The 13,636-nt window shown below is 53.6% G+C and overlaps 1 protein-coding gene across 4 annotated transcripts in view; it reads right to left on the minus strand.

Moving 5' to 3' along the window:
• LOC146776239 (inactive hydroxysteroid dehydrogenase-like protein 1) overlaps window positions 1-13,636 on the minus strand; it is a 529,540-nt gene that overhangs the window by 106,439 nt on the left and 409,465 nt on the right. For all 4 annotated transcript variants that reach the window (XM_085638277.1, XM_085638278.1, XM_085638276.1 and 1 more), the window contains one exon: window positions 10,000-10,227. In XM_085638277.1, coding sequence (XP_085494403.1) covers window positions 10,000-10,227 — 228 coding nt within the window. The remainder of the gene's footprint in view (window positions 1-9,999; window positions 10,228-13,636) is intronic.

The raw sequence follows: 13,636 nt of genomic DNA on the forward strand, positions 1-13,636 counted from the left end.
AGGGTTAATATTTGGGTAACCCAGAACTGTCAACCAATAATGCAAATCTGAGGTAACAATAGCCCACTTCCCCCCTTTCCCACCCTATTTTTTTAGATAAATACCAAATGTTTGTATTATACATATTATTTTATACAAACCTTTTTTGTACACACTTTTTACACAATTTTTATACACTCTTTTAGGTAACTTCTTAGGATTTTAGTAGAATATTTATATATTTGGGTATTTAAATATTTTAGCATGGTTTTAAAATAAACAAACAAATTTTAGGCACAATAATGAATGCAAAATGATATGAGCATTAGCTATACATCATAGCATTGATAAAAAAAGATATTTAAATCTGGATGCCATGAACAATGCTTTTAATACATTCTTTTAATATATTATTTTAATATATTATGCAAATTTATCATGTATAAAAGTTTTATGTATTTACACTAATATTACTGAAACTCTATCATGTTAAAGGATAATGTAATCTATATATATATTTTTTGCACATTTGAAACAACTGCCAAAATATTTTGTCTATGTCTATGCGAAAATATGCACTGAGCACTTGTCACTTTAAGGGCTAACAACATAGAAGTAAGTAAAAAAGAGGTGAAAAAAACGGCGAAAAAAACTATGCAAATGTGATTGAGAAAAAGAAAAAAAAGCATGTGTATAAAACAGGTTGCATCTGGTCAAAGCGCATCATGTGATCAAGGCACTTCCTGGTGCCGAAACGCGTAATGCTGCCAAACGCTATGGTGGATGAATGAGATTAAAAAAAAAATCTGCACCTTACCCGTGGTTCGTGCTCCTTGCAGTAATCCAAGAGGCAGTTGGAGTTACTCTGATATATATATATATATATATACATTTATATATATATACATTTATATATAGATTCACTAAAAAAACATAGGTTTTAGGGAAAGTTATAGTTAGTTGGACATTTCACTCATACAAAACCATAGAAATTCCCCCGTTATAGTTAGTTCAGCTAACTATAACTCGCGCCCCCGCAGTGCACTGCTGATGACGTCACATATTACATCACTCATGACATGGTCAGTGACATCACTGATGACATCATTGATGACATCATCCATGTGATAAATTGATGCATCTTCTCACACCCTAATATAACCTTTGATACACTCACTCTAAATTACAGACGGCCATTCTCAAAACCAATGATACTCCAACACCAATATCTACATACCCACTCCCTGATTCTTAGGTCTACACACACATCCACTCACTCACCCATAGAATCACTCATGTCCTTGTGGGACCCCTGAGCAGGCCTAAGGGGTCAGGGTGTTTCTACCCTGCCCCCTTTTCCTGTTTTGCACATTTGGTTTTCTGTTTTTTTGATGGCTGCCAACACTTCCTGGTTTGGAGTGTTGGCAGCCAATTAGCATGAAGCTCGTGATCGGGAGGGTGCGCGGATCCACCACGGCCATAGATATTACTATCTTTATTTCTTAATTTCTCAAAAACTACTGAACAGATTTATGCCATTTTTAAAAAGGTCACTTTCTGAGCCAAGCAGTACCCTTTTGCCAAATTTGGTGTAATTCCGTTCAGCAGTTTTTGCTATAACCGTGTCTAAACCTCTATTTTTTTAGTTTCTCAGGAACTACTGAACGGATTTACACCATTTTAAAAAAAAAGGTCTCTTTCTGAGCCAAGGGCTACCTTTTTGCAAAATGTAGTGTAATTCTGTTCAGCAGTTCGGACTGTAGCCTGTTCCAAAAGTTCCTACGGGAAATAACATGGAGAAAACACGTTTTGGGATCCCCCTTTTTTCTCAGCCCCGCCTGACAAATGACCCCCAAACTTTCAGGATAGGAGCTGACTAGAGCGTCCCACCAGTTTTGAAAATTTGGCAAAGATTCATCATCCGGCGCCAAAGTTATTGGGAAAAGAATGTTACGAATTTCCTATGGATAATAGGTCCTAACTATAACTACCTACTGGCGACCGCCAGTAGGTAATATAGATATAGATAGATAAATGTATATTTAAGTCCACAATTGCCCCAAGGCGAGGCATATATTTATATATATATATATATATTCATACCGAGCACACTGGAGTGCTTGAAATGCCACAGAGGACTTGCAATTACCACTGTGACCCTGTCGGAATGAAAGGATTAAAAGCGCAACTCACTGTGAGTAAAAATGATATCATCACTACTAGTCCCAGAAAGCACTACGAGGCAGTCACATGCTACTAAGCTGACACACCTGCATCCAAATACTACTAAAGATGGAGGCAGTCCGGGACTGATCGTTTTATCATGCCGCTTTTCTCGCCTTAGCCCAGGAAGAAGATGCAGACAGCATTGAAACGCGTTGGCTAGCAGGAAAATAGAACGGATGCTGTATCACCCTCTAAATGTGCATAAATTATAGGAAATCACCTACCTGCTGTGAGTGCTTTTTCTGCTGCAAGAGCCCTTTGAAAAACAATATATATATATTGTTGGACCCGGCCTCGTGGCGTGGTCCTGAACCCCCTGGATTGTGCCCGTTCCCCGCCCCGGCCGTCACGGGCCACCCGTCTGAACTGCACCAAGGAGCTGCACGTGGCCGCATACTCCTCGTGGCTCCGCCATCTTGTTGGCATCCACGTCACACCGTGCACCAGCCGGCGCGACCCCGCTCAACCCGGCCTCGACCCCAGCGAAGCTCCGACATCGAGGCACCGCAACCTAGCCAGGGGGGTGCCGCAGGAACCATTCATCGCCCCGGCGGAGGACAGTATCGATGGGACCCCCAACTGTCCTCCCCTCTCGAGGTGTGATCGCCCTGCAACTCCCATGGGCCTGGCGCCTCTCCTGCTGGGCGTCTGGCCACCTCCATCCGGCCACTCCGCCCCCTCGGGCGCATAGGTCCGGACATCAAAGGGCTCCAGACCTATATCTGGGGCGACCCCACCACAGCTCAGCAGTTGTATCCCGGAGTCGAGAGCCCTGCTGATTGATTCGCGGCTGACCCTGCGGAGGAGAACTCTTGTCGGAACCATCACGAGCCCTGCTGACTGCGTCGCGGCTCCTTCTTGTGACCTCTTTCTGAACCACCTGGAACATCGGAGCCCTGCTGACGCTGTCGCGGCCCAACCTCGCTGAAACCTTCCTCGGAGCCCTGCTGACGACGTCGCGGCTCGAGCTGAGCAGAAACCATCTTGAGAGCCCTGCTGATTGAATCGCGGCTCTCCACGAACTGTACGCCAGAGCCCTGCTGACGCCGTCGCGGCTCGACCCCTCCGAGATCGGAGGTCCTCCAGCTTGAGGATAAGAACTGGGCCCCAGGTACCCTCGTACCGCATTCCCGCCAAAGACTGTCCCGCTACCCCTACCCTTCCAAAGAGACATTGAGACTTTTGGTGGATCCCTCGATCCCTTGGTGTAAATATTGAACTCGTAACTTTTATTGATGATAAAGAATTGCTTGTCGTAAAGACAACCTCCTTGAGTCCTGTGTGGTGGTGTTACTGTGCGAGTACGTAATAGGAGAAGGATCTCTCAGGAGACTTCTCGGCAGCGCTCGGCTACTTCGTGCAGTGAGAGGGCCCCCCTTGGTGGTCACACCGACTCCTCGGGGTCCGCCTTCCAACATTTGGTGGCCAGCGACGGGATCCGAGCCGAACGCAGTACGTACCAGCCAGTACCCACTAGCTACCCATCCAAACGAATAGCATCATGAGCAGCCAGGAAAACAACGCGACAATGGAGTTCCAGCCCGAACGGCTGGAAGAATATACGCACAAAGAATTAAAACAGTTCTGCAAAGACAAAGGCATTGCAACCACCAGCCTAGGTACCAAAGAAGAGATGCAGAAAGCTCTGAGGGCCCTTGCCCCTGACGGAGACCACAGCAACCGCACTGACTCCGGCAACCGGAGGAAGAAAGAGCCTAGAAACCGGCCTCTCCGAAGAAGAAATACGAGAGCGGGAAAAGGTCCGGAGCCACGAGCTAGAGCTCGCCCGACTGCGGCTGGACGGCGAACTCCAGCTGGCAGAAAAGAAACTGGCCCTCGAGCAGCTACGCCTCCAAGAAGAGATAGAAGAGAAGAGACGACACCGGGAGTTGGAGGAAAAGAAACTAACTCTTGAGCACGAGCGCAGTCTCAAGGAGCTCGAGATCAAGGCCAAGCACGGAGGGACCGACGCCCCCAGTACTAGAGACACTCTACCGCCTCCCGAGGCCAAGGTACATATCCCGAAAGAGGTCGTCAAGGAGTATTACAAGAATGACGACATCCAACAATGGTTTAAGGCCTACGAGGTGGCCATGACCTCCCATCGGGTGCCCCGAAAAGACTGGGGCGCAGGCCTGTGGGGGCGATTCCTGAGTGAAGGGCGGGACACGCTGCTCCAGCTACCGGAGGAGGTGATGACCTCCTACGATCACATGAAGGAGGCCCTGCTCACCCGCTACGGGCTAACAGCGGAAATGTACCGCCAGCGGTTCAGAGACTGCAAGAAAATCCCGGGTACCACATGGGTGGAATATGTGGACTTTTTCAGTCGGGCCCTAGAAGGGTGGATCAAAGGAAGCAAAGTAACCACCTACGGGCAGCTGGTCGACAATTGCTTCGTGGAACTGAGACAGCACCTCCTCGACAGCAAAATGACCGACCCGCGAAAACTTGCCGTCGAGGCCGATCGATGGGTCAACTCCCGGGTCCCCCGGAGCTCAATGGGGGAGTACCAGAGGAACCCCAACGGACCCCCACGCCAGCGCGGTGGGGGGGAGGGCCGAACAGGAACCGAGACCCTCCCGCCGGGGCCCCCAGGAGCCCCCCTCGAGGGCCACCGCAGCCACATCTCTCCCCGAGCCTAGCTCGAAGGGTGGGCCCGGCCCGACCCGGACCACGGCCACCAGCGACCTGCTATGGCTGCCAACAAACCGGACACTTTGCCAGCGATCCGGCATGCCCTCTGAACCGAAGAAGCGGGGCCGGCGGGCCCCCGCCCCGGCAGCTGACAGCCGCCGCCTTGGGGGGAGGAGAAGAGGAAGAGGAGGCCCTCGACCGAGAGAACACTGAGTGGGAGCCGGCAGCCATGTCCCTGGTCTGCCTGGGTAGCCGAGAGATGGTACCCTGCACCCCCATCCCAACCAACACCCAGAAGTACCGGCAGCAGGTCACGGTCAACAGACAACGGGCCGAAGCCCTTCGCGACACGGGCGCCAGTATCACCGCTGTCCGCTGCCACCTGGTGACCCCTGAACAGATTCTACCGAATGTGCTGTGCCCCGTACGGACGGCCGACAACAGTGAAAGCCTGTGCCAGATGGCCCTGGTCCCCTTCGAGTGGGGAGGGGTGACGGGCCTGCTGAAGGTGACGGTGCGCGACGACGCCCCGGTCGACTGCCTCCTGGGGAACGACTTGGAAAGTTCCCCCTGGGCTCAAGTAGAACGACGAGAGCACCTCCGAATGTTGGGACTGGCTGATTGGGCCTGCGCCATCACCCGGTCCATGACCGCCCAGGCCCCCCGCTCATCCTCGACCTCCGGGGCCGGCCGACCCAAGGGGCTCGCACCCCCTCCCACCAGCAGCGAGGAGGAGGCGGACACCGACCCTGGGCCCAGCGAATCCTCCCCCGAAGAGATAGCTTCTCCGAGCACCCTACCCGAACTGACGCAATGGCAACACGAAGGGGGCCCCACCCGAGAGCAGTTCCAGCAAGAGCAACAGTCCTGTCCCTCTCTCGAAGGGGTTCGACAACAGGCGACCGCGCAAGCCAGCGGTGACCAGACCGGCACCCACTGGATCTACTGGGCCGAGGGCCTGTTGTACAGTGAACAGAAAGTAGCAGAACTCGGGGCCAGCCGCGTGTTGGTGGTCCCCCTCCGCTTCCGGGAGTTCCTTCTCAACCTGGCCCATGACGTGCCCCTCGCCGGACACTTGGGGCAAGACAAAACGTACAGTCGTCTGGTGACCCACTTCTACTGGCCCCGGATGCGGAGAGATGGGGACAACCACTGCCGGTCCTGCCAGACCTGCCAAGCCAGCGGAAAGACGGGGGGTCGGGTCAAGGCCCCCCTCCAGCCCTTTCCCGCCGTCAGCACCCCGTTCGAGCGGGTCGGAATCGATATTGTGGGACCCCTGGACCCCCAAACCACCCTGGGCCACCGCTTCATCCTGGTCCTCGTGGACCACGCCACCAGGTACCCGGAGGCGGTCCCGCTAAGAACTATAACAGCCCCTGTGGTAGGCCGGGCCTTGATGGGGATCTTCTCCCGAGTGGGATTCCCCAGCGAAGTGGTGAGCGACCGCGGCACGAACTTTATCTCCAGGTACATGCGGTCCCTGTGGCAACAGTGCGGGGTCACATACAAGTTCACGACCCCCTATCACCCTCAGGGGAACGGACTGGTTGAGCGGTTCAACCGAACCTTAAAAGGGATGATCCAGGGCCTGGAAGAACCCCTCAGGCGGAAATGGGATGTCCTGCTGCCCTGCCTCCTGTTTGCCTATCGGGAGGTCCCGCAGAAGTCCCTGGGGTTCAGCCCGTTTGAACTATTGTATGGCCACCCGGTCCGCGGACCGCTCAGCCTGGTCAAGGAGGGCTGGGAGATGAAGCCCCGAGGCGCCCCTCCTGACGTCTACCGATACCTCCTGACCCTCCGAAACCAGACCCGCAAGTTCCGAGCCATGGCCGAAGCCAACCTCGAGGCCAGCCAGGAGGACATGAAGCGGTGGTACGATCGCAACACCTCTACTGTAGAATTCGAGCCAGGTCAGAAAGTATGGGTCATGGCCCCGGTCGAACCCGGCGCCCTCCAGGACAAGTGGACTGGGCCCTTCCAGGTGGTGGAGAAGAAAAGTCCCGTCACCTACCTGGTCGATCTGGAGTCCCCCCGGAACCCCCTCCGGGTCCTACATGCTAACAGGCTAAAACCCCACTTCGCCCGGACTGAACTGAGCCTGCTGCTGGCGACCGACGAGGGGGGCGAGGACGACTCCGAGCCCTTGCCCGACCTCTTGCAATCCGACATTCACGATGGATCGATCGAAGGGGTCCAACTCGCCTCGTCCCTGACCCCGGAACAGCGCAACGACTGCCAGCAATTACTGCGGGACTACGCAGCCCTCTTCTCTCTCACCCCGGGGGTGACTCACTGGTGCGTCCACGACGTCGACACCGGGGAGAGCCCCCCCATACGACACAGAGCCTACCGGGTGCCTGACCGAGTGCGGGCCTGCATCCAGGCCGAAGTAGCGAAGATGCTGGCCCTGGGGGTCATCGAGCCTTCCGACAGCCCGTGGGCCAGCCCTGTCGTCCTGGTGCCCAAGGCCGCAGCTCCCGGTCACCCCCCGGAGTTGCGATTCTGCGTGGACTACCGAGCCCTGAATACCGTAACCAAGACAGACGCACACCCGATACCCCGGGCCGACGAACTCATCGACCGCCTAGGGGCCGCTCGCTACTTGAGCACGCTGGACCTCACCGCCGGGTACTGGCAAATCCAGCTCACCCCCGGTGCCCAAGAAAGATCCGCCTTTTCGACTCCGGATGGGCATTACCACTTTCGGGTGATGCCCTTCGGAATGAAGAACGCCCCGGCCACCTTCCAAAGACTGGTGAACAAGGTTTTGGCCGGGCTTGAGGCCTTCAGCGCGGCCTACTTAGATGACATTGCCGTGTACAGCAACCACTGGGCCGAGCACCTCCTTCACCTGAAGGCCGTCCTGGCCGCCCTCCAGCAGGCCGGGCTCACAATCAAGGCCAGCAAATGTCAAATCGGCCACGGATCCGTGACCTACCTGGGCCATCAAGTGGGGAGCGGGCAGGTGGCCCCCCTCCAAGCGAAGATAGAGGCCATCCAGACCTGGGAACCCCCCACTACCCAGACCGCTGTCCGGGCCTTCCTGGGCCTCACCGGATACTACCGGCGGTTTATCCGGGACTATGGGAGCATTGTTGGCCCCCTCACAGAGTTAACGTCCAAAAAGCAGCCCAAGAAGGTACACTGGACACCCCGCTGCCAAACAGCCTTCGACACCCTAAAAACAGCCATGTGTACTGCTCCGGTGCTGCAGGCCCCGGACTACCAGAAGGAGTTCGTGGTACAGACGGACGCCTCCGAGTATGGGATCGGGGCCGTCCTATCCCAAGCCGACGAAAAGGGGCTCGACCGACCAGTGGCCTTCATCAGCCGACGACTACTGCCCCGAGAGCAACGCTGGAGCACTATTGAGCGTGAGGCCTTCGCTGTGGTGTGGGCCCTCAAGAAGCTCCGGCCCTACCTCTTTGGCACCCACTTCCGGGTCCAGACCGACCACCGGCCCTTGCAATGGTTAATGCGAATGCGGGGCGAGAACCCCAAGCTGCTGCGATGGTCCATCTCGCTACAAGGGATGGACTTTGACGTCGAACACCGGCCCGGCAATGACCACGCCAACGCCGACGGCCTGTCCCGCTTCTTCCGCCTCGACGAGGAGAATCCCCAAGGAGATGGGTGACTCTCCATGCCTTCGGCTGGGGGGGACGCCTGTTGGACCCGGCCTCGTGGCGTGGTCCTGAACCCCCTGGATTGTGCCCGTTCCCCGCCCCGGCCGTCACGGGCCACCCGTCTGAACTGCACCAAGGAGCTGCACGTGGCCGCATACTCCTCGTGGCTCCGCCATCTTGTTGGCATCCACGTCACACCGTGCACCAGCCGGCGCGACCCCGCTCAACCCGGCCTCGACCCCAGCGAAGCCCCGACATCGAGGCACCGCAACCTAGCCAGGGGGGTGCCGCAGGAACCATTCATCGCCCCGGCGGAGGACAGTATCGATGGGACCCCCAACTGTCCTCCCCTCTCGAGGTGTGATCGCCCTGCAACTCCCATGGGCCTGGCGCCTCTCCTGCTGGGCGTCTGGCCACCTCCATCCGGCCACTCCGCCCCCTCGGGCGCATAGGTCCGGACATCAAAGGGCTCCAGACCTATATCTGGGGCGACCCCACCACAGCTCGGCAGTTGTATCCCGGAGTCGAGAGCCCTGCTGATTGAATCGCGGCTGACCCTGCGGAGGAGAACTCTTGTCGGAACCATCACGAGCCCTGCTGACTGCGTCGCGGCTCCTTCTTGTGAACTCTTTCTGAACCACCTGGAACATCGGAGCCCTGCTGACGCTGTCGCGGCCCAACCTCGCTGAAACCTTCCTCGGAGCCCTGCTGACGACGTCGCGGCTCGAGCTGAGCAGAAACCATCTTGAGAGCCCTGCTGATTGAATCGCGGCTCTCCACGAACTGTACGCCAGAGCCCTGCTGACGCCGTCGCGGCTCGACCCCTCCGAGATCGGAGGTCCTCCAGCTTGAGGATAAGAACTGGGCCCCAGGTACCCTCGTACCGCATTCCCGCCAAAGACTGTCCCGCTACCCCTACCCTTCCAAAGAGACATTGAGACTTTTGGTGGATCCCTCGATCCCTTGGTGTAAATATTGAACTCGTAACTTTTATTGATGATAAAGAATTGCTTGTCGTAAAGACAACCTCCTTGAGTCCTGTGTGGTGGTGTTACTGTGCGAGTACGTAATAGGAGAAGGATCTCTCAGGAGACTTCTCGGCAGCGCTCGGCTACTTCGTGCAGTGAGAGGGCCCCCCTTGGTGGTCACACCGACTCCTCGGGGTCCGCCTTCCAACATATATATATATATATATATATATATATATATATATATATATATTCTACCACAAAATCAAGTATTCTGCTAATCCACCATTGCAAAGCTCTACACCATCTCATTTTACTCAGGAATGGCAAATTTCACAGTTTTACTGTTTTTCCACATGACAGAATAACATGAATAATGTAGCACCCATTCTCTGATGCCACATATGTCCACCTCCCTCTCCAGCCAGCATCAGAATAGAAACCATAATAAGCTTTACAAATGAGAGTTATGTAAAGGAGATTCTGGGTGTGGCTATTCTGCATGGGAATACATTGCAATTACGCCCTTATGAATTGAAGTAGTATAGAAAACCCTAGGTTACCGTCAAGTGGTGGATCCAATAGCCTGCAGTCCTTGTGGATAACCCAATTGTTGACACGGCATGGCGGCAAAATACATCATCAGAAGGTACCAACCAGGGTGAATTGTGCAGCCTGCTGCTGAAGGACGTCATATTAGTTGCAATAAAGTAAGGTGTTATACATTGAAAGAAGATTCCGCTGGAAGCATATTCGTAATGTAGCGATCTAGTGAAAATGTCCAGAAAAGCCTATAAAAAGACAAAAAAGGAACCCATCAATTCAACAAAAATGTAGATGGAGTTGTACAAATACTCAAATCTAAAGAAATACTATATTTTTCTTATCTGTATTTACAGCTCACTGAGGGGCAACGAGACTGCTAAGATCTGACAGCCATTGCTTCACCCCTACATATTACAATACAGTGCATTTGTTGTCTCAGTTCAGCTCTCAGGTGAAAATGACTACATGCTGTTTTGATTGGTTGGGTTCAAACTGAAGAGGCTTTGCTATCCTGTGAACTCCCAACAGTCAGGAGGTATTATAGCACCACAAGAACCTATACTTCTCATTTCACAGTGTAAAACCTGTGAACCTTCTTACCTCCTGAGGCGGAAAGCCAGGAGACTGTCTCTAATCTGTTTTTACATCGTTGTGTGTCACTTGTGGATAAACTGTTGTTTTTAGAAGCACTGACTCACCTGGCTTCACAGGACTTGGTCCTAAGCACACCGCACAGCTGCCCCTGCGCTGTCAGCGGACTCGCAAACAACCACGGCGCCATTACCGGCGTGCAGATAGGCCACGCCCACTTGGAGGCCACGCCCCCTTCCCGAGCAGGTATTTAACGCTGACTACTAGCGTCGCCTGCCAGAACCTTCTTACCTCCTGAGGCGGAAAGCCGGGAGACTGTCTCTAATCTGTTTTTACATCGTTGTGTGTCACTTGTGGATAAACTGTTGTTTTTAGAAGCACTGACTCACCTGGCTTCACAGGACTTGGTCCTAAGCACACCGCACAGCTGCCCCTGCGCTGTCAGCGGACTCGCAAACAACCACGGCGCCATTACCGGCGTGCAGATAGGCCACGCCCACTTGGAGGCCACGCCCCCTACCCGAGCAGGTATTTAACGCTGACTACTAGCGTCGCCTGCCAGAACCTTCTTACCTCCTGAGGCGGAAAGCCGGGAGACTGTCTCTAATCTGTTTTTACATCGTTGTGTGTCACTTGTGGATAAACTGTTGTTTTTAGAAGCACTGACTCACCTGGCTTCACAGGACTTGGTCCTAAGCACACCGCACAGCTGCCCCTGCGCTGTCAGCGGACTCGCAAACAACCACGGCGCCATTACCGGCGTGCAGATAGGCCACGCCCACTTGGTGGCCACGCCCCCTTCCCGAGCAGGTATTTAACGCTGACTACTAGCGTCGCCTGCCAGAACCTTCTTACCTCCTGAGGCGGAAAGCCGGGAGACTGTCTCTAATCTGTTTTTACATCGTTGTGTGTCACTTGTGGATAAACTGTTGTTTTTAGAAGCACTGACTCACCTGGCTTCACAGGACTTGGTCCTAAGCACACCGCACAGCTGCCCCTGCGCTGTCAGCGGACTCGCAAACAACCACGGCGCCATTACCGGCGTGCAGATAGGCCACGCCCACTTGGAGGCCACGCCCCTTCCTCCCTTCCCATAAAAGTATGTGTCTTTACCGTACGCACAGCGGACGGGCGCAGCGGGCGCGCCGTCTGCGCACCGAAGGCACGCCTAAGGCAAGCCCGTCTGCGCCCGTCATCGCCAAGTCATCGCCTCTCGTCAGTCCCCCTGCTCAGAAAACTCGGACGGCACACTGCTATGATAAAAATCAACTCCTAGCACTTAACCCACGCCTACGCTGTCACAAGCTAGAGGGCTGCATGGGTCAGACTGCTCTTCAGTGTAAGTCCTGTAACTTAATTATATCTGAACCACGACTGCCCCGACACAGAGCCATCGGAAGGAACTACTCCTCGCTCACAATCTCTCAGCTTAATGTCAGATCCCTGGTTAAGCACCATTCTGAGGTATTTACGTTATTGACAGACGAGAACCCAGACATACTGTTCTTGAGTGAAACCTGGCTCAAGGATGAACTAACTAGCATCCCGAATCTTACGCTACCAGATGGATTCTCTATGTCCGCCATTAATAGAGACTCTAGGGGTGGTGGCATTGCCGCCATCTATAGAACATCTTACACTTGTTCATTTGTAAAGGAAGATATTACGGGCTGCGAGTGCGCACGTGTTAAAATCACCACTAGCCCTCATTTTTCCTTCTCTGGCCTTTTTATCTATAGACCCCCGGGGCCCACCTCTAAATTCACAGAGGAATTTCTAGAGATAGCCCATGCTCTGGTTGCACGCTCCGCTAATTTCACGATCCTAGGGGACTTAAACCTCCATTTTGATTCCATCTCGGATCCAACCATCAGTAATCTCCTAGCGGACCTGACTGCCTTGCAGCTGACCCCTCTGATACAACTCCCTACTCACTCTGCTGGTCACCTACTCGATCCGGTCTTCACTAATATTCCGGAAGCCAGAGCAGATCCTCCTAAACCCATGGGATGGACTGACCACTTCCTTGTCACATTTGTGATACCGGCCGCTATTCAATCTAACAGGGCGTCCTCCGCCTCCTGTCTTAAACGGCCCTGGCATAAACTCCAGAATATGGATTTTCCTGCCAGCTTAGGAGAACCCAACTTTGAGATCACAAATGACATTAACACATCATATGCCGCCTTTCAAGATTGGGTCACCAAAGGACTCAACACTATCATACCTGCCAAATGGACTAGAGGACGGAGCACCCCCTCTAACCCATGGTATAACAAGAACTTGAAAATTCTTAGAAAGGAATGCAAAAGAGCGGAAAGTCAGTGGAGGAAAGACTATAGGGACAAGGACAAAGCTCTTTATTAGGCCACACTCAAGTCATATCATAAAGCTATACGCACTGCTCGCGCATCCTTCTATGCCAAGGAAATCGACTCCAGCTCCAACCCCACGAAAACAATTTTTAAACTGGTCCAAAAACTACAAAACAGTGGCAACCTTGCCTCGTGTATTTCCTCCACTCAGCAATGCGAGGACCTCACCACTTTCTTTACTGAAAAGGTGAGGAAGATCTATAACACCTTTTCACACATCCCTTCTGACCACACTAGTTCCCCCAATTTCTCATTTAAAGGTCCCAAGCTCACCTATCTGCCAGCTATCACTCTTGAAGACCTAGCTAAACTCTGCAGGAAAGTGAAAACCGGCGCCCCTTCAGACCCCATGAGACCAGCCCATTTTCTAGGAGCCCTGGACTTCTTTCTTCCCTCCTTGGCCTCGCTCCTTAATCTCTCCTTTTCATCGGCCACCGTACCCACATGTTGGAAACAGGCCTGGGTCACCCCCATTATTAAAAAACCCAATCTAGACCCCACTAAGCCGGAGAACTACAGGCCCGTCTCCTTGCTCCCTTGGGTGTCCAAATTAGCAGAAGCCCATGCAAACACCGTACTCACTGACCATATGGCCAAAAATAACATCTTGGACCCCTCCCAACACGGGTTTAGGCCTGGACATAGTACGGAGTCCGCCCTTCTGTCCACCACTGAACACCTCCGAAGG

This window comes from Triturus cristatus, chromosome 12 (genome assembly GCF_964204655.1).
Source record: "Triturus cristatus chromosome 12, aTriCri1.1, whole genome shotgun sequence".
NCBI classification, from domain to species: domain Eukaryota; kingdom Metazoa; phylum Chordata; class Amphibia; order Caudata; family Salamandridae; genus Triturus; species Triturus cristatus.